We start from the raw sequence: 20,114 nt of genomic DNA on the forward strand, positions 1-20,114 counted from the left end.
TAAATTAGAGAAACTTGGATAAGGTACCAATTATATTTATATATATCATTATGAATTATAACAACGGTAACTTAATCAGAGATTAAAATTGTTTTAAATAAACAATGGAATTATTTATCCAACAAATTTTCCCCCAAATTGTTCTGAAATGCAAAATTAATTGAAAAAAAAATTTGTTTTAAAGAGGGGAGTATTTTTTTCGATAAAACATACATGAATTTTAAAAGTATATTTATGCCAGTTAGTAATCATATATTAATTAGCAACAAATAAAGTGTAATTATTTATTTTTATAAAACACTGATAAATTCAAATATTTTCTATTAGAAAAAAAAATGCAGAAACAAGATACGCTTAAACAGCTTCAAATAAAAACATCATCAATAAAGAGGATGGTAAAAGACCTGGAGATGTACAAAAAGGAGGAAGAAGACTTTAAAAACAAAATAGAAACAATGAAGGTATGTTTGTTGGGTACATTTATCATTTGAATTATCGATGACTATCACGTTTATTTAACTACAAATAGAACGAGGGAAGAGATATTCACGATATACAACAACAGGAAAAATGTTTACATGAAACACTACTTGTTTATCGTGATGTATTAAAAAGACTCTCAATAAGCTACTCAGAGTTACGTAAATACTTGTGTGAAAACTTCAAAGAAAGCATATCGGAAATAATTAGTTTATCTGATAATACATGTAATGAGGATCAAACAAACAAATTGGTGTTAAGTGCTTATTCTGAAATGAAAAAAGTTCAGTCCGAGTACGGAAATTTAATTAAGTTAGAAACACTAACTTTCTCAAATAACAATAGCAGAAGTTCCACAAACGATGAATATGTTTAGTTTAATTTGTCTTAGATGTTCACTCAATTAATAAAAAGTCTATCTTTTGTTATTTATTTTTTCTCTAAAGATTTCTTACATTCTTTGTTCCTGTTTGCAATACATGTCATAACGGTATTTGCATGCATTGCTACCATGTGGACTGAAAATGAGAGGAAAATCTGACTGAATTTCAGATGTAATAGATAAATTTAATGAGTAATTAAGAATTTAATTAAAAATAGAGTAAAAAAGAAAAATATTTGAAAAAAATAAAATGGCCGACGATGAGAATATAGAAAATTTGGTTGGACTCTTGAAGAAGGTTGAGAACAAACAAAAAAGACAGGAATTTGAAAAATATAGGAAAGTGATTGATGAAATAGACTTGGAGGTTAAAAATAATATATTAACATTTTATGAATTAAGCAAAAAATTAGAGAAAAAAACAATATTAGAAATAAATAATGAATACAACAGAGAGGAAAACAAATCACTTGAAATAAAGAATAAAATAAAAAAACTGGAACAAGAATACAAGAGTAAAAACATTGAATATGAGAAAAATAGGAAACTGTTAGAAATAAAAGTAAGTAAGTTAAAGGAGTACTATAATAAGCAACTCGAAATGATTAAAGAAGAAGAAAGAAGAGAGCTTAAAGAATTAAAAAAAGAAATGAAAAATTTATTATTAATATTAAAAAAAGAGGCGTATTTATTTTCAAAAAATAATATTATGTTTGGAAAGAATAAGATATATAATATAATTAGGCACAATTCAAGAATGTAAATATTTATTATTTAGAAGATGATCTATACATTCAGTTATTTCCTTTAAATTAACAGTCTCCCTTTTAAATAAAAGATCAGAAAGACGATGAAACATTTCCATTTTACTTTTTAATAATTCAATAATACGACTATACTGTTCATTCAAATATATTTTGAATTCTTCTATCGATTATTTCGGCAAATGCTTCAGAAAAAGGTTTATAAAATGAATGAATCTCACCATTATTGTTAAAATAGTTAAAAGTGGTTAATCCTATTTCATTATCCATGACATAACCTGTAACAATGGAGTTTGCTAGATTAGTTGCTTTATTAAATCATCAGATGCACTGGTTGAGATATTGCCTATAAAAAGTCTCAGCAGCTCTACCACCAAGTAATACAGCAATTTTATCAGATATTTCGCTTTTATATAAAAGTTTTAATTCATTTTGTAAAACCTAAGCACCATTGCTTCTAGGTACAATTAATATTTTAATGGTCGGATCGGAATATTTAAGAAACAATGATACAATTACGTGCCCTGATTCATGGAAACTAAAAATATTTTTCTCCTTTGGAAATAAATACCCATCTATTCTTTTTAAACCACCAATAATCTTATCAGAAGCATTATCAAAATCAATTACAACAATGCCATAAGTGCTAGATCTTCTAACGGCTAATATTGCAGCTTCATAAATTTTTAATTTCAAAACCAACAAATCCTGGTGATATACTTGCTGAATAATTAATCAATTCATTTTTGCTCAATTTAATACTTAATTTTAGTGGTTTAATATAGATATTAAATATATCTCTTCTCTCGTCTAATTTGGGTTTATCTATATTAATTATTCAATCAAATCTGCCAGGTTGTGTTAGTGCAGGATCTGATATATCAGATCTATTTGTACCTGGTAAACAATTACGCCGTTATTATCAGAAAAAAACCAACCATTTAAACGAGAATTTGGTTTAATGTACTCTTTCTTTCATCATTTGAAGATGAAGAAATTTCATTATTTTTGGATCTTTTTTTACCAACCACATCTATTTCATCTATAAATACAATACTTGGAGCATGTTTTCTTGCTGTTAAAAATAGTTCCCCAACTCGCACGCATTCCAATAAATATTTCAACAAAATCACAACTTGAAATATTAATAAAATGGTACATTTGCCACACCAGCAACAGCTTTCATCAATAACGTCTTACCGGTACCTGGTGCTCCAACCAAAAGTGTACCATGTGGTATTTTAGCACCAAGAACTTCAAATTTTTTCGGATTCTTTAAAAATTCAACAAATTCATATATTTCGTTTTTGGCTTCCTTCATTCCAGCTATATTCGAAAATTCAACTATATTTTTTTTTAATCTGAACTATTAAATTGAGAAATGCCCAATTTAAACAGTTTTCTCGGTGAAGAGTTAATGTTTTCAGCAGTATTTTTTACTCCATTAATGGAAGATATTCTCGAAATGTTCTTCAATAAAATCAAGGTTAATGCAATTCCAGCTAATATGGGAAGAATATCATTCATTGTTTCTCTAAAAGAGAGTAAATGTGAATACTCTATTGGTATAAAATCAAGTATATTATTACCCATTGATAATCACAAGTCTTTCATTTTATTTCCGAATGAATTTAAATCACCTATACTAAAATATACTACAGACCCATCATTATTACCGTCGTTTGGTGAAGAGTCTTTTTTATATTGCTTTACCTCTTTTTTTATTTATTATTATTTTCTAAACTAAATATCAGATGCAAATTTACAAATTCTTGCAAAGTTATGGTATTTATATATTCATCATACTTCTAATGTATTAGTAACAAATTGGTCATTATTATTACTGTTTGATTTCAAAAAATTAGAGTTGTATATTTTGAAAAATTATTATATGGATCAATAACACAAGATATTCTTCTCAAAAGCTGACATAATGAAGAACAAAAGTATTTTAAGTATATTTTCAGAAGCAATTTGGTTAATAATAATTCATTACTTATTACATACCTTTTATAATATAAAAATACGACACTTATAATTGCCCAATTTAATATAAAATGAACAAATTTACATTATAACGCGTCCAAATTATTGGTTTGATTTTTAATGACTGCATTTCAGCTGTCATTGTCATTTATATGAAGTAATAATACTAGTTAAAAAAACAGATAATGATCTTTTCAAAGTGTACTACATTATTGAAACATAAACTCTTTGAATGATTTAAGAACAATTGCAGAACCAAATAAACAATATGGTAGATAAAGGTTGTTGGATCTCAATTTAAACTGATTTAATTAAGTGTAGTTTAAAATAAATACTTGATGCAATATCAAGCCAATCAAAAAGAAAACCAATTACAATAAAGCGCTGACCCGCCAAAATAGTAATCAAATTATAAACCAAAGAGTCAAATGTGTAATTTATAGCGAAAGTGGTGCAATTTAATAAAATATAGTTTTGTATACAAAAGAATAATTGTGGGATAAACTGATATATAATGTATATCGTACAACAACATAATAAGATAGAATAGCATAATAGATATTTTTGCGAAGTTTTTTTGGTTCTGAAATTGTTACTTAAATTTTGATTTCACGAAAGATGATATATGAAAATAGTGGAGATGAATGTGAGGACTATAAATGGAATCAAACGGACAATGAATTAACGTGTGAAGTAAGAATAGTGCATATATATAAGAAATGTATGGAATTACGGAATAATAATTTTAATTTAGAGAAAACGAGTTTAGATGACATAAAAAGATTATTGAGAGTGGAAATGAAAACGAACAATATAAAAATATTTATAGATAAAGAGTGTATATTTTCAAAAGATTTGTATTTAGAAATAAATGTTGAATATAGTACATGGTACATAGATGAGAGTGTTGAACTATCGAAGGAAAAAAAAGAAGTGAAATCATTCAACTTAGCATTAGCAATGGAAAAAAAGAAACCGTCTATATGGAGTAAGTGTTTCAAATCAGACAAACCAATTGATCTATCTAAAATAACAAGTAAAAAAAGATTCAACGAATTTGATGAGAAATCAAAAATGGACATAATGAGAACAATTTACGAAAGAGGAAATAATAACAATACAGATAATATACACAATATATTAAAGGAGGCATGGAATAAAGAGAACTCTCCATTTAAGGGTGTGAAATATGATCCGGAGCTGGTTAAAAAAATGCTTAGTTAAATATGATAGCAGTGTATATACTGTTTCTAGGTGGCAAAGCCGAGACAAATTGCAGATTAAATAATTAAAAAATTTCTAAAAAATTGATTCAACAAATTCCCAATGGGCCATTTAAACTACACTTATTCATTTATTGTGGCGACGTCCCATGGTCCAAACAATACATGTTTGTAATTAGAACCACAGTAAACGTAGAGTATTGTTCCAGCAATAATAACACAACAAACAACTGTGTAGAATATGTTTAATGGATAATTAAGAAACCAGATAGGCGTTATAGAAGTTAATGGTGTGAGTACAAACATGTAAATTTTTGGAAGATTAATCCACAATGTATGCCTGACCATTCTACTAAAGTAAAGTGTGTGAATGCTGAAGCACGAGAAGAAATATACTTGAATGTTATTTTCGAGCCTAGATGCGAGAAGTATGGAGCCAAGAATGGAGAGATTTAATGCAACAACATCTGTATTCTGGTGCTCAATTTCTTTTGAATCTTTATATACGATAGTGTAATCATGTGAAAGTAGATATAGTATAAAAGCAGCAATACAAAGAGCTATAATGGTGTCATCACTAAATGAAGCTGTAAGTGTAATTAGAATAGGGGAAACAAGCCATAAAAATCCGAATATGACCAGTAAATTAACATTTGGAGAAATGAATATATACATTATAGATAATAGTGATAGATCCAAAATAGCAAGAAACTCAAAACTTAGGAACCCAATATACAGATTATACCAGATCAAAATAGTTTGTATAAGAAGTCCTAGAACCTGAAGTACCCCTATAAGCCTTATAAATATGTCATAGTAATCATGTTTCACGCCAGATATACTTACTACATCTTGTTTAAGATATTCATCATAATTATCATTATCATCTTCTATTGAAACGTCATTAAAATCCTCCAGAAATCCTTCTCTATAAAGAACCTTTTTCACCATATAAAACAAAGTATTCAAACACTATATTAAATATGTTTGTGTAATATTATACATATATATACTATACAAACCTATTTAATATATTTATACTAAACTATATATTGGTATATATTGAGTATGTATTTCGAGATTGGGATATTTTCATTATACAATTTAATATGTTCTTAAAGTGTAAACAAAAACAACCAACTTACAAAGTTGGCCTCTAATCAAAACGCAACTATGACTCAACTTTACTAATAATTATTATTTTCTTACCTCCTACATAAATCAGCAAGCATTTCACCTTATTCCAATTCGACCCTTTTTTCACAAGTCTATTTTGTAAATATTGTATTGTTCCGTGCTTGTATATATTAATGTAATTAAATAACTTGAATTTATCTTCATATATATACTATTTTCATTTATATCTATATATACATCCTATTTGTATACATATACATAGTGGAGACAAGACATCGAACTCCCAATTATATTCAAGTTACCATAATAATTGGCTATCTAAGGTGATATTCAAAAATCGTGAATTAAAGATATAGAGAGCGGGGTGGCAAGGAGATGGGGGTAAATAATTTGGGTAATTAGCAAGTCACCGCCAAAGTCTTAATGGTTACTTTTCTATGTTGCTGTGTGGGTGGAGTGCGGGACCAATTAAATATTACATAAAGTTGGCAGTCTGCACGACATAAACAATCGGATCATTTAAACTACATACCAGTTCGTTTCATCACGAATTTACTCTATACACTATGTAAAGTACTTAGTACACAATGACAGCAGCAACAAGGCGTTGTCTATCCCAATATACGACACGAATTCATTTGTAATTGTCATATTATGACACTCCAGGATGGAACAAAAATGAGTTGGTGTGACATTGGAAAAATGAACAAAACTTTTAATAGCTATTATAATGGCACTGCAAACTGATATTTATCCTAATTAATTCAAATTACTAGTGTTTAAGCAGTATTGATAAAACAAAGGTGGAGTAGTTTGTTCAAATAAGGGCAAGTATCGATACATCTAGAAAGGAGTACCAACAATGTGCCAAAAATTTGTACATAACATTAATAATGTATTGTTTGTTTTAGGCATTACTTAGCACCATAATATCACGGTAATATGTGGTAGTATTTCAAATACAGTGACTCTGTATGCCATGCAAATAGACTATAGGTTTATAATAGCTATTAAAAATTAAATGACGAATATGTTTGAATTATATATATACATGAGCAATAAATGTTCTTTATATTTTGAGGTAGTTTATTCACCAGAAAGTCCAAACTTGCTGGTCCATTCATTGAATTTATGGATGTCCTGATTTGAGACAGACGATTTTGTTCTAGAAAGCACACCAATAATGTCTTCTCTTGTTAATTTAGGAGGCAAAAGTTGGTTATTTTGAATCTCATAAATAGATGTATTTTTATATACATTTTTATCATAATTATCAATATCGGGAGGCTGTGGACAGGGAGTCCAATACATTTTCTGATTATTACTATTATTCTCACTTTTATCTTTACTGTATACAACCTTCTTAAACCAATTTGAATTGCTACACTTTCTAATTGGTTCAAAAAGTGCGTCTTTAATTAACACAGAAACATCACTAGAACTATACCCATCTGTCTTCTTCGCAATATACAAAATATCGTCATTACTTAGTTCGTGTTCAATGAATTTAAGACCATTTTTTATCAACAATACACGAGATTCTTCATCAGGAAGAGGAATATAAATTCTCCTTTCAAATCTTCTCCTAATTCCGGCATCTATGTCCCAAGGAATATTTGTCGTACCTAGAACCAAAACAGGTTTCAGCGAATTATTGTTAGAGTTACATGAAACATTAATACCATCCATTTGAACCAAAAACTCTGTCTTAATTCTTCTTGTAGCGTCATTCTCCTGTTCATTTCTGCTACTACATAGACTATCTATTTCATCTATAAATATAACAGATGGTGCTTTCTCTCTAGCAATATCAAATAATGCTTTTATTAGTTTTTCAGACTCTCCTTGCCACTTACTAGTTAAATCTGCACTTGAAATTGATAAAAAGGTTCCCCTCATCTCAGTAGCACATGCTTTTGCCAAAAACGTCTTACCCGTACCGGGTGGACCATATAACAAAATGCCTTTCCACGGCTTCAAGTTCCCCTTGAAGAGTTCTGGAAATCTGACTGGAATTATGACTGCTTCCTTGAGAGACGATTTTGCCTTGTCTAATCCTATAATGTCATCCCAATTTACATTTGGACTTTCTTGCAATATACAGCTTCTAATTGTGTCATAGAGCGGGTCATTCTGATGTTTTAAATTATCATTGTCTTTGTCTTGACATGAAAAAGAATCGGATGAATAATGTGAATTCAATCCAAAGTCTTTTCCTTTGTTCTTAATGACATTCTTTATGTTCTCAGCCCTGCTCACAAGCTGCTCCATTCTAGAAAGTAACACATTCTTAACCCTCTCATCATCTTGGTATTTACATATATGATCCCATTTTTGGAGCGTTAAAATGTAGATGTCCAATGCCTCCTCCAAGTTACCTGATTTCTCCTTCTCGCTCCCCTTTTTTATAAGTTCAAGGATATTATTTATCATCACCAACGTGTACACTATTATCTAAAGGAGTACTATTGAAAAACAAAAGACTACTACTATTATATGCTATGTACAGGCTTGTCGAATTTACCAACCCATACACAAAACAGTATCTTCATTCCCATATTATTTATTCTTCTTAAGAAAAAAAACCATTAACTGGTAAAACCAAATAGACAAAGTAGATACGTGAATGTTATCTTGTATATACATATACTTTGTTTATATGCTGTTCATCCATTGCTGCTTTTTTCCGAGAAAAGGTATTTTATTCGGAAAAAGGCGGGTCCTGAGACACTTAATTATATTTGTTATGATTAATACAAGTAATAGGGAGCGAATAATAAAATAAAACATAAAAGAAATGAACTGAGAATAACATCAGTAATAGATTGGACTGTTTTAAGAGGGAAATTTTGCGATTAAAATTTGACTACAAAAATTAGGGTGAATTGGAACTAAGTGAACAATATAGAAGTAAGATTTAAGGATTCTTGTGCATCAATATATGTACATACTTTAAACATATATCTAGACTCGAAAAATACTGTTGTTTGTTATATTTGTGAAATAAGTGCTAATTCATCGACTGATAAGGTATATAGTTATATAGGAATTTAGAGATCAAGGACAATATTTGTTTATAGTAAATTAATACCATTTGGAAAATAGTTTGAGGATTTGAAGGATGGAAACCGTAGATTCGTATAAAGAGGCAATTGAATTAATAACTGAATATATATACAAAAAACATGGTCAAGAAGACGTTTCCATTATAAACATGATATTAGAGACCAAGGGAATTCCAAAAATAATCAAGGGAAACCAGACAACGCCTGGTACATCTAACGTGAATGAGGGGGCATCGGTTATTCCTACTATTACAAACAATAATAATGTTCCCCTATCAACAACCGTATCTGTACCGTTACCTGTGAAAATAAATACAACTGGGAATAATTTACAACAAAATATAGGGGGATTATTACAACAGTTACCTGTATCGGTACCTACATCTGCAAGAGCGAACGGAACTCAATTGAGTACTGGAAATGCGAATGGTGACTCATCGTATAAAATAGGTTCTGCTTCTGTAAATAATAGACCGAACAAGAACAATGATGGTCCTGTGCCATTGGTCGGAGGAGTTACTGAGAAATGTTCTGACTTAACGACGGGTAATGATGGTGGTGTTGCTGACAATTCCGAGGACATTGGGGAAAGAATAAGAGATATATTAAGGTCTGCAAGCAGTGTTGAGGAGTTAAATAAGGCTATAGATATGGCAAAGTCTGCAGGGCTTACATACGAAGCGAACCTAGGTGAGAGAAAATTGAGAAAGTTACTGGGTTAAAGCACTCTAACCCACTCGCTCAACACACAAACTTAAGCTCGTGCATTATTCTCGCCAAGGACAAGTCTACTTGCTACAAATTAATTATTCAAGTAAAAATCCGTAGTTTTTTTAAAATTGGGAAGCAATTTTTTACATATTATTAACAAGTAATGCATATGTACGATATACATATCCTATAACAAGAGACGTGGGTCTATTACTGTTATATATATTAACTTAGTTAAACTACTAACTTAATGTATTTTGTATTATAATTGTCCAGTTCTTTCTCTTCCTTACTTTAGTACTCTTTTGTAATATATGCTGGTTGGCGCCGAAACGTACTTAGCATACAAGATTATTCGGGACGGTATTCGGTACCATAGTATAAAGGGCGTAAGTTGGATTGGTAGTAATAGCAGTAGTTGTATTATTTATCTCCTTATTGCTGTTTTCGCTTTAATAAAAATTACAATTGCTATTGCTTTTTAATTCAGTCATATTGTTTTAATCACTGTCGCAAAAAGTGTTGTATAATTATTTGTGTGTGTAAAGTAGACAAATATTGGGATAAGTTATTTATGCTATAAATGGGAAGTTTGTAACAAGAGTAAATGATGGAAAATTTATACACATTGGATAATGGGAGCGATAAAGGATTAAAGTTTGAGGAGTGTTTGTTTATAGCCGAAGAAAAAACCATGGTTGAGGTTATACCCAGTGTAAGCATGAATAAAAGGAGAATATTCTCGGTAGGTTTTGTCTTTTGTTTATTTCGCAATCAAACATACTTTAACCTATAAAATAATGTTTGTTTGTATGAATTCACGCATTCTAAATATAGATTGAAGTAGGTCCATTTATACCCCACCAAAAGTGCAAGATACCACTTTGGGTGGCAAAATATCTAGATTCAAAAAATCTCTGTCGTTTAATACCACCTAAATGGCTAACTGAGGAGGGACTCAAAGGGCTTATATTGGAGGAAGATAAGATAGGTCTGGGAAAGTTTTCGAAAATAGACTATTACTATTTGCAAATTGCTCATATTTTTTTTCAACTTAAAAATGACCCATTTAATGGAAAGGGGAGTAGAATCAAAAGTAAGTTTAAACACTTAAATCGCATATATATCACTATGTCTGTTTATTTTTCTTTTCGAAAACCGTAACTAACTTTTCGTACTATAAATGAAGAACTATTCCAGGATTTAATTAATAGAAGACAATCTAAACTAAAGGGAAATATTAAACAATTGATATTGCCAAAGGCAATGGACGTTACAAATATGGGTCTATTGGAATTAAACTACGGTTCTGATGAGTGTTTTCATGCTATAAATGATCTTCAAAATCTTTGGTACAATACTACAATAAGCGAGTCTCAAATTTACTCTCAACAAGAAAGCAGCAGTAGTTGATTATCACGTCATAATGCATGATACTACAGTATAGGCCTATGTTGTTTTTTCTCTACACTTTTCCCGTACTAATTGTTACTTGTGAACTATATTATTTACATATACAACTGTTTATTTTTTCGAAACAAAATACATTAATAATCTAGTACACCTGAAAAAAATGTTACATTTGAGGCCTATTAGTCAATTAACTAGTTTTTATTTATGTTGGAGTTCAATTATACACAAACATTCCTCTGTCTATAACAAAATTTAATTCATGTTTTCCTTTTTGTTTCAATTTAAATAATTACGGTACCGTTTACCGGTAAAATTTACCTTTATACCGGTGTGTGTATATCATGGCAAACGTAAGAGCAAAAAAATCAAGTACCGATTTTCCTTTTAAGCAAGCAAAAATTTGATTTATACGTTGTCTCTGCAATCACTTTTAATAATTTGGTGTTTTTGGAAGAATGGAATGTAGGCCGATATAACAACAAGATACAACAAATTATGAATGTAATATAAATACCTTTGAAAAGTAACAGCATTAAATCTTATATTGATAATGGGAGAAAAAGGAAGATTAAAGAAGGAGAGGAGGGAAAAAAGAGTTAGGGTGGACAAAAATGATCAAGTAGGCAATACGTGCCAAGTAGATGTTGATTTATTTTCAGAAGGAGAAAATAATGAGCATACGACACGAGTAAATGATTTTTTTGGTTCGGATCATGATGAGGAAGTTGGATATAATGGAAATAAGAGACTTGAGAGTAAAGGAATGATAGTGAATAACGAAAGTGACTATTCCCAAGTCCACGATAAAGAAGAAACTGAATGCAACGATAGTAACAAAACAAGTAATCTGAAAAACCAAAATGTGATAAGAATTCATCCATATAATGTGAAATATGTAGATTATTTGGAAAAAATGAGGAAAAGAACAAAAACAATACAAGGGATATCAATGATAAGAAGAGCAACTACAAGTATAAAACAATATCCGCTTCCAATCATAAATTCAAAGCAATTTCAAGTACTTGAAGGTATAGGTAATTATCTTGGATCTCATTTAAACAAATTAATAGAAAAGTGTAAATATAACGAATTGAATGAGAATGACGTTAATGATAACAAAGACAAAATAAGAGAATACAGAATGTTAAAAATAGAAGAATTAAATAAAATAGTTGACCCGATACTGGAGAGATTACCAAAAGCCGATAATTCGCTAATGGAGGTATTGGAAAGCGAAAATTGTTATAAGGAACAAACTAATGGAGAACCACTACCTGATAATAAGAATGTTGGGTGTGATCATCATCACATGCCACAAACCTATGGTGACAAATGGTGCATTTTAGTTGTACTATGTTTACTGGAAAAACTACGTGAAACTATTAATCATTTCACAAAAGTGACAATACAAGATTTGTGTTTGCATTTAAAAACAGTATATGAAGATAAAATGTTGATTAAAAATATTGAAAAGTCAATGAAGGAATTGATTAAAATAGGATACGTTAACGAAATAAACAATGGGAGTAATATTAGGGGATTTCCAATAAAAACTGAAAATATAAGATATAAACTAACGGACATAGGAAGAAAAGTTGCAGTTGAATGTTGCAGTGGTGTATCATTATTCAAGTACATATTAGAAAACTATAATTGTATAAGTAAAGACAATATAAATGAACATTTATCAGTGAAAGATAAAGTACGAATTTTGAGCGATAAAAGAAACAGAAAGGTATTACTAGACTATGAAATAGTTATGTTAATAGACTATAGGGAGGTAAATACTGCTAACAACAATAACGACATTAAAACAAAAAAAAATAAGTTAAATGCAAGTAATTCGTTAAAATCATCAGGAATATCACAAAGTTTATTAAACAGACTATGCGATCAGGGATTTAAAATAGAGTTAAAAAATTTACCAATAGGCGATATAATATGGGTGGCTAGACCAATTTACGAGAGTAACAGTGAAAAGGCGTCCGTAGATGAATCATATGTATTACCTTGGATAATAGAAAGAAAAACAGGCAGCGATATGTGTTCCAGTATAATGGATGGTCGGTATGAAGAACAAAAATACAGATTAATGAGGTCTTTAGGCGTCGAGAATGTCATCTATTTACTAGAAGATTTGAATTCAATACATGAGAATATAATTTGGTCTAGTGGAAACAATGGTCCAATAAGCAGTGGTAGAGTAGCTCCAAAGCAAATACTTAAAAGTGCTCAAGCCAGTACTCAATTTATCACAGGTTTTCACATTCTCCAAAGTCAGTCTACAGGACATACACTAACTTTATTAATTGGACTACACCAAGTCATAACTAGTAATGTTAAGAATAGATATTCGTGTTCGGATAGTAACCTCGAAATAATTGAAAATATATCAAAAGCAAGACCTATTTACAAAGATTGGGAATATAACAGTAAAAAATCATCAAATCTAACTATTGAAGAAGTTTTTGGAAAACAATTAAGAAGTATAAAGGGTTGTGGGCCGGAGGCAACTGAAGCATTACTAAGTGTTTGGCCAACACCATATTCAATGTATAAAGATATGTCCTGTAATTCTTTTGACGATATCTATTCAAAACTTGTAAACGAGTGGAACAAAACCAAAAATAATGAGTGTTTCTCTGTTAATAAAAAAAAGAAATCGAAACCCCCCGTTTCCAAAGATTTACTTAGGCAATTATATTACTTATATGGGGGAAGTACATGTAATAACTCCGATAGTGGCGTCTTGTACTCTGGTGAAAACAAAATTGCTGACAATAACAACTTTGTTAATGAAGATATATTTGAACTTAAATTCTAACATCAGTTTGGCAAATAGAATAAAGGTGTATACAACTTAACATCATGCATTAACCTTTATATGTATCACTTGTTTTCATTCATTCCCTTTTCCACCATTTTATGTCTAATTTACATTTTACTATATTTGTTCCTCCTTCTAGTTACGCATGGCAGGTTGTAGACTGTCGTCCAAATTATCAATCCTACAATTACCAAGGATGTTAATAGCCCCAATAATAGTGCGTATTCTTTGTCCTTCATCATTCACTCTTGTTAATTATACGATTAGCCTAATGCTGATTGTTAATATACCTTTCTAATTAACCAACGATTTATCCTTTGAAGGCTCTTTTTGTGATGTTTTATTTAATTATTATTTTTTGTACTAAATAAGAACAGTATAACATAGATACAAGTATTTTTCCTTCCGTAAAAATTCTTCACTCTTAAATGCTTATAAGATGTACATTACTTGCGTGCGTACAATAAACATGCCAATGCATAATCAGAATTTGTGTACAACAGATTGAAAAGAACCTGTAACACAAATATTCTATATTGTTATTGGTTTTATTAAAGAAGAAAAAATCATTCGAATCAGTCTTGTCGCTAAAAGCAAAATAGTACAAAAATGCATGCAGTTCCTGAAAATAAAAACAACGCAAGGCATAGAGAAATGTGGGGAATAAAAAGTTTTGATTTGAGCTGAAGTTCACATTATTGTCATATTAGATGAATGCTTCTTGCATCTCGGTTATTGAATATGCAAAAGCTAGTACTTTAGAAACAATTTGATATTTGAACAGTTTGTTAGTACCACTAGTATCTGCATAAACTGAATAGACGTTACTAAAAGAGACGTTAGCGCCTGAAAGTGTCACCTTTTCGTTCAGTATTTGATTTAACTTGAAATAAAAAGTCACCTAAATGAATAAATTTGATATCTCACATGCTGAATCTTCATTAATGTTATTAGAATTAATCACATTTGTCATATCGGATTCATTAAATTTGAGTACAGGCGGCAAACTGTAATTACAATAATTATATATTGATATTAATTCTTTGGTTACTGAATGCTGTAACTTATCAATTCTGTGTCTAATATACCAAAAACCTAATTCAGGAACATTTCCTTTGTAATCCTTAATAACATTACGCTTAAATTCGTCATAATAAAGTGATTTTAAACTATTTAAAAATAAGTAAAAGTCTTGTAAATTTGTTGAGTTATTAATTTGTTCTCTGTATACATCTGCCCCAGGTAGTGTGAATATGGTATGAAACATTCTATATAAATGTGTTCTTATAATACCATGATTCGGAGGCGGATACTTACTGCATATATTTAAATACTCATATGCAATATCAAATTGAGACGGTTTGTTTTTTATTTCATTGGGGTACTTGTAGCCCTGGAACAACCATGGATTTTCTAATATACTTTCAGCTACCATAATTGCATCTGCCTTCGTATACTCAAAACACTTAGTTATATCGTCATATGTGGATATTCCTCCATTTGCTATAAAAGGTATGGTAGATCTCTCTTTTAATATTCTTAATGATTCCCAGTCGCATTTGTTTGTTAATGCTCCTTTGTTTTCCTTTGTTCTACCGTGCACCGTTATTATTCCGAGTCCCACAGATTCCAATCTCTTTATTAAATTAACTGTTTTTTGCAAATCATTTTTGTCTAGTAGTCTTATTTTACAAGATACAATACATTTAACGTCGGCACTGTTTACAAGAGTAGAAATTATTTTTTCCATCAAATCTGGATTTGATAACAAATATGAACCATAATTTCCCCTTTTTGCTATATTTTGAGGACATCCAAAGTTGACGTCCACTCCTTTAACTTTATCTTGAATCAATATAAATGAATCGAGTATACTGGTTGGATTATTACCACAAAATTGTACTATTAATGGTTCATCCTCAACACATGTTTGAAAATTTAATTCTCTATAATGCTTTTGTGTTGAAAATAGACCTGAGTGATACATTGGTGTATAACCCAAATCACAGCCGTATTTCTTGCAAAGCAATCTAAATGCCAACTCACTTCCATCTACCATTGGGGCCAAAACAGTTCTTGGAGAACCCAATACGTCCCTCCAATATTCCCAAGGATCGCCAACAATCATCTTATTATTTTTCTTGTTTTAATTACGCTTATACACCAAAAGAAACTATTTTGCAGTCAACACTTGCTGGCCAATATATTGATAGAATATCAATCCCTTACTTTGTTGTTAGCTATGTCAAATGTGTTGGTGTTATTAATATAACACGTCACGCATGTATAATATATTATAACTTTATAATATTTTACAAATAACCACTATAACTATTTGCCTTTAAGATATGATATTGTATGTTTCATCCATTAACTCGTAAATCAAAACACAAATAAATAAACCAGCAAATTGGTTTATGAATATCTTTTTTCACTCTTTTCGCATTATAATCCAAAATAAACGAGAAGTGCCTCAATATAACGGGAAATTTCTTTTGTTTTCAAGTGAATTTTCAGTTTGAAATGACAATCATTTAATTTAGAGGAGTTAGCGCCTGGCGCCCATACCGGTCACTTGTACATGTGTGTAAAATAACGTAGATAAATGAATTCAATGATTAACAGAAGTTGTGTTACTATCTTACTTTTAACATAAAACAAATTGATAAAAGATAAGATTTGATAAGTTTTTATTCAATTTCTGAATCGCTTTTACGGTAATTGAACCAAGCCGAAGGCTTCTCTTCTTTTTTCAAGCTTATAAATTGCTGTTCTGCATGCAAGCGCAGACTTATTTTCAGTTTTAGTGATATATATACAAATATACACATGCATCTGCATGCATAATTAAAGACGAATCCACTTAAAATGGAGATTCTAGAAAAGTATCTGAAAGTCCCTCCTTTTTTAAGGAGCGGAAAAGAAACACCAGTTTCACGTTTTGGGATAAACGAGAATATGGTTCCAATGTTCACGAAAGGCAAAAAGGTAAGCGAATATACACACAATCAAGTAAATGAGGAAGTCTAATTTTGAATGTATAAATTAAATAATTACGCTACAATTGTACAGGGCGTTGCTATAACAGCAAACAAAACAATGGTAAGTTGAATGTTCAACCAAACTTTGAATAGTTTTAATTGAAAACCAGAGATTCAGGTATCTAAGCGTTAAAGACAACATAGCTCCAATATATCCGGAAAAGTTAAGAGTTATTAGAGAAAAGATCGATAATATTCCTTTGACTGGAGAGTTTAATTTGAGAGAAGAGATAAAAAAGGTTAAGTTCAAGGAGGTACAGGAGGAGATAGAGGCGGTTGAATATGAGGTAATTAAAGAAGAGACAGAGGAAATAGAACAGCCTTGTAATAGAGGTGAGTATTTGAGTAGAGTGTTACAGGGAAATATAGGTTTTCAAAATCAAGTTGAAGGAATAGAATTAAGAGGGTTCAGAATACAAGGAAGTATATCTGCTGATTCAAAAGTGCAAATTATAGATACTGATGAAAATAAAAGTTATAATCCAATAAAATATGCAAGATGGTACAAGTCAACACAAATATTTTTGGATGGGGATCAGTTATTGTACGAGCCTAGTCCTGTATATGAAGGATTTGAGTGGAAAATAACAAGAGAATGCATAGGACTGTATTTAAACGTAATCGTATTTAGAGGAAATTATATATATAATAAATGTAAGAGAAACATACTGCAGGCAAGAGACTTACATTTTAATGATAATGTAAAAAGAAAACTAGATTCAATTATGAATAACAAACAAGTGAATAGTCAGATGTATTCTGAATATAATAGTGAGTATGGTGGTAAAATTGATTCAATTATTCAAGAAAATAGTGATATGATAAACAACTTTAACACAGAAGAAATTACTATAGGGTAAGTTTAATGAAAGGAAAATAAATCATAAATGTACTTACCACAATTAAATCAACAATACGATACCAAAGTCCCGTACTTATTCCAGATTATATTGCCTATCATGTACTAAACTTTATTTGCGAAGAAAGCTTAACCTGTAATATAATACTTTTGGACCGTCCAAGAGATACTTTTTCAAATAATGACAATGAAGACGAGAAAAAATCAGATTCGGAGGAAACCAAAAAAAGTCAAAATAAACAGTCTTCAGTAGATTACAAAAAAGGGGACAATAGTGGTAATACAGACGGTATTGACAACAAAAGTACATATGATGACGTAACTGAAAAAAACGAAGATACCAATAAAACAGCAAAGGGAGGAGAGGAATTATTTTGTGACAGTGATAACAATAACAAGGGTAATTACCAAGACGAAGATGATTATTGCGAAGAAGACGACTATTTGGCATATAGAAGAAAGGAATACGAAGGAATAATTGAGTGTCAGTTAATGGATGGATATGTGAAAATAAGTTATAATACAGAAAAAGACAAGGAAAAAGAGAGAATAAGGATAAAGAATGCAAACAATGATCAAGACAAAAAAATGATATACAGAAAGGCTGTACAACTAGATTTTGATCAATTTTATGTAACTATAGATAATAGTGGTGCCAACAAAAGCATTGTTAGAATGATTATATTCGAAAGTGAAAACAATAGTTACGAGATTAAGTTTAGAATAGATCCTAAATTCGGAAGGGATGTATTTTACTATTCTGTTATTGCCTTTCAAAAATGTTACCAGGAACAAAAATACGACTGGGACGATAATCTTAAAAATGGTGACATTATACCAATAAAAGAATATATTCAAGATCAGTTGGAATATTTGTCGTTGAAGGGGTTCATTTAATGAGACTTTTTTGAGGGTATATATTGCACTATTTCCTTAATTCTTTTGAAATGTTAATTAAATTATCAATATAAACATTTTTTATTCGTTTCATTACACTGTTGTCTATACTTTCTATTAGCTTGCCTATATTTAACAAGTGGAAGTAAATAGTCTGGTTATTTATTATTGTAATGGAGTTTCTATCTAATGCAATGTTATTAAGACCAGAACTAACATTATTTATATTTAGACTTGTATTTGTTCTCTTTAAGTTTTTAGTGAATTTTAATGTATTAAATTCGTATTTTTTTTCCAACCAATTTGTTTTGCAACCATCATATTTTATGCTATTTTTCTTATTATTAAATCCATAATAATACACTGAACTTATTCGATATATAGATATTCCTAACTTATGTGAAATTACTGTCTCTACATTGTGTATAATATCCAAATAATATATAAATTCATCATTATCATTGTTATTTATATCTGTATTCACGACCTTAAATGGATTTATTATATGCTTCATTGTAAAACATGTTCCGAATGAATCTCCAGACAAATCATAACAATAAACATTACTTAACAATATTCCGTGATCAAGTATATTACTGTTTATACTACCATCATATATTGTTGAATAGTACTTGCAGTAATTCTCATATACACCATGAAATTCTGTCTCGAGTATTTTCAAGTGTCCCAAATCTAATGTCGATGCATTTCCCTTAATATCCTCTTCTTTTTCATTATCCTGATTCTTTAGGTATCCTTGACTATAATAGTATTTATCAGTATATGGAGATCTGTACTTTTCTCCATCTATTCTATTTGTATTGCAACCTATATAGTATTTATTTGCTTCTCTATCTAAAACTAATACTAATGGTGTATCAATCCTACTTGTTATCTCATCATGCACTGTTGGAAACAAAACTCCTAAAAAGAAAAAGGTTAGAAAACCAATAAGGCATGCATGCCTCAGTATATTACCTACTTACCCAGCTTTTTTATTACATCATTCCCAAAACTAGGAAGGCACCTTGACCATATTTTCAAGGCTTGAACTACATTTTCATCGTAAATCCCACTATTTTGTCTATACATTCTGGCTTATTATTTCCATCTGTTTTATTTACATATGCGCTACAGATTTATCTTATCTGCCTATATTTTATATTTTTGTGGAACTGTAACAAATGTTATTTCCTCAGTTGAATTAATCGCAATTTGTATCCATAATTATACATTTAAAACAGCTTTTTTTGTTTTTATTTCCTCTTTCTCCTCCCGCACATTCGGGGTTACATATTATACACTAAATGCATGGGGAAAATATGAATA

The 20,114-nt window shown here is 30.1% G+C and overlaps 12 protein-coding genes across 12 annotated transcripts; 7 read left to right on the plus strand and 5 right to left on the minus strand.

The window, feature by feature from the left end:
- Window positions 1-335: 335 nt before the first annotated feature.
- FG379_002779 (tubulin binding cofactor A family) lies at window positions 336-856 on the plus strand (the record flags this gene model as incomplete). Its single annotated transcript, XM_067328469.1, has 2 exons — window positions 336-461; window positions 530-856. The coding sequence occupies 2 exons, from the start codon at window positions 336-338 to the stop codon at window positions 854-856; spliced, it is 453 nt and encodes a 150-aa protein (XP_067181967.1).
- Window positions 857-1,112: 256 nt separating this feature from the next.
- FG379_002781 (uncharacterized protein) lies at window positions 1,113-1,625 on the plus strand (the record flags this gene model as incomplete). Its single annotated transcript, XM_067328471.1, has 1 exon — window positions 1,113-1,625. The coding sequence occupies one exon, from the start codon at window positions 1,113-1,115 to the stop codon at window positions 1,623-1,625; it is 513 nt and encodes a 170-aa protein (XP_067181969.1).
- A 139-nt stretch (window positions 1,626-1,764) lies between these two features.
- On the minus strand, window positions 1,765-3,219 carry FG379_002782 (uncharacterized protein; the record flags this gene model as incomplete). Its single annotated transcript, XM_067328472.1, has 6 exons — window positions 1,765-1,922; window positions 2,076-2,300; window positions 2,347-2,451; window positions 2,594-2,761; window positions 2,827-2,970; window positions 2,994-3,219. 6 exons carry the CDS (start codon window positions 3,217-3,219, stop codon window positions 1,765-1,767), a joined length of 1,026 nt encoding a protein of 341 aa, XP_067181970.1.
- A 1,011-nt stretch (window positions 3,220-4,230) lies between these two features.
- On the plus strand, window positions 4,231-4,836 carry FG379_002783 (uncharacterized protein; the record flags this gene model as incomplete). Its single annotated transcript, XM_067328473.1, has 1 exon — window positions 4,231-4,836. The coding sequence occupies one exon, from the start codon at window positions 4,231-4,233 to the stop codon at window positions 4,834-4,836; it is 606 nt and encodes a 201-aa protein (XP_067181971.1).
- Window positions 4,837-4,958: 122 nt separating this feature from the next.
- FG379_002784 (phosphatidylinositol-glycan-class c) lies at window positions 4,959-5,786 on the minus strand (the record flags this gene model as incomplete). Its single annotated transcript, XM_067328474.1, has 1 exon — window positions 4,959-5,786. The coding sequence occupies one exon, from the start codon at window positions 5,784-5,786 to the stop codon at window positions 4,959-4,961; it is 828 nt and encodes a 275-aa protein (XP_067181972.1).
- Window positions 5,787-7,058: 1,272 nt separating this feature from the next.
- Window positions 7,059-8,405, minus strand: FG379_002785 (AAA-family ATPase; the record flags this gene model as incomplete). The annotated part of the gene is made up of 1 exon (XM_067328475.1): window positions 7,059-8,405. The coding sequence occupies one exon, from the start codon at window positions 8,403-8,405 to the stop codon at window positions 7,059-7,061; it is 1,347 nt and encodes a 448-aa protein (XP_067181973.1).
- Window positions 8,406-9,093: 688 nt separating this feature from the next.
- Window positions 9,094-9,759, plus strand: FG379_002786 (uncharacterized protein; the record flags this gene model as incomplete). Its single annotated transcript, XM_067328476.1, has 1 exon — window positions 9,094-9,759. The coding sequence occupies one exon, from the start codon at window positions 9,094-9,096 to the stop codon at window positions 9,757-9,759; it is 666 nt and encodes a 221-aa protein (XP_067181974.1).
- A 599-nt stretch (window positions 9,760-10,358) lies between these two features.
- On the plus strand, window positions 10,359-11,161 carry FG379_002787 (partner of sld five; the record flags this gene model as incomplete). Its single annotated transcript, XM_067328477.1, has 3 exons — window positions 10,359-10,493; window positions 10,586-10,844; window positions 10,938-11,161. The coding sequence occupies 3 exons, from the start codon at window positions 10,359-10,361 to the stop codon at window positions 11,159-11,161; spliced, it is 618 nt and encodes a 205-aa protein (XP_067181975.1).
- A 550-nt stretch (window positions 11,162-11,711) lies between these two features.
- On the plus strand, window positions 11,712-13,985 carry FG379_002788 (uncharacterized protein; the record flags this gene model as incomplete). Its single annotated transcript, XM_067328478.1, has 1 exon — window positions 11,712-13,985. The coding sequence occupies one exon, from the start codon at window positions 11,712-11,714 to the stop codon at window positions 13,983-13,985; it is 2,274 nt and encodes a 757-aa protein (XP_067181976.1).
- Window positions 13,986-14,889: 904 nt separating this feature from the next.
- FG379_002789 (uncharacterized protein) lies at window positions 14,890-16,116 on the minus strand (the record flags this gene model as incomplete). The annotated part of the gene is made up of 1 exon (XM_067328479.1): window positions 14,890-16,116. One exon carries the CDS (start codon window positions 16,114-16,116, stop codon window positions 14,890-14,892), a length of 1,227 nt encoding a protein of 408 aa, XP_067181977.1.
- Window positions 16,117-16,856: 740 nt separating this feature from the next.
- On the plus strand, window positions 16,857-18,785 carry FG379_002790 (uncharacterized protein; the record flags this gene model as incomplete). The annotated part of the gene is made up of 4 exons (XM_067328480.1): window positions 16,857-16,976; window positions 17,061-17,090; window positions 17,140-17,885; window positions 17,957-18,785. 4 exons carry the CDS (start codon window positions 16,857-16,859, stop codon window positions 18,783-18,785), a joined length of 1,725 nt encoding a protein of 574 aa, XP_067181978.1.
- Window positions 18,786-18,813: 28 nt separating this feature from the next.
- On the minus strand, window positions 18,814-19,877 carry FG379_002792 (F-actin capping; the record flags this gene model as incomplete). The annotated part of the gene is made up of 2 exons (XM_067328482.1): window positions 18,814-19,709; window positions 19,772-19,877. The coding sequence occupies 2 exons, from the start codon at window positions 19,875-19,877 to the stop codon at window positions 18,814-18,816; spliced, it is 1,002 nt and encodes a 333-aa protein (XP_067181980.1).
- Window positions 19,878-20,114: the final 237 nt, after the last annotated feature.

The sequence above is a fragment of the Cryptosporidium bovis genome (assembly GCF_009768925.1).
Source record: "Cryptosporidium bovis isolate 45015 chromosome Unknown contig_4, whole genome shotgun sequence".
Lineage (NCBI taxonomy): Eukaryota > Apicomplexa > Conoidasida > Eucoccidiorida > Cryptosporidiidae > Cryptosporidium > Cryptosporidium bovis.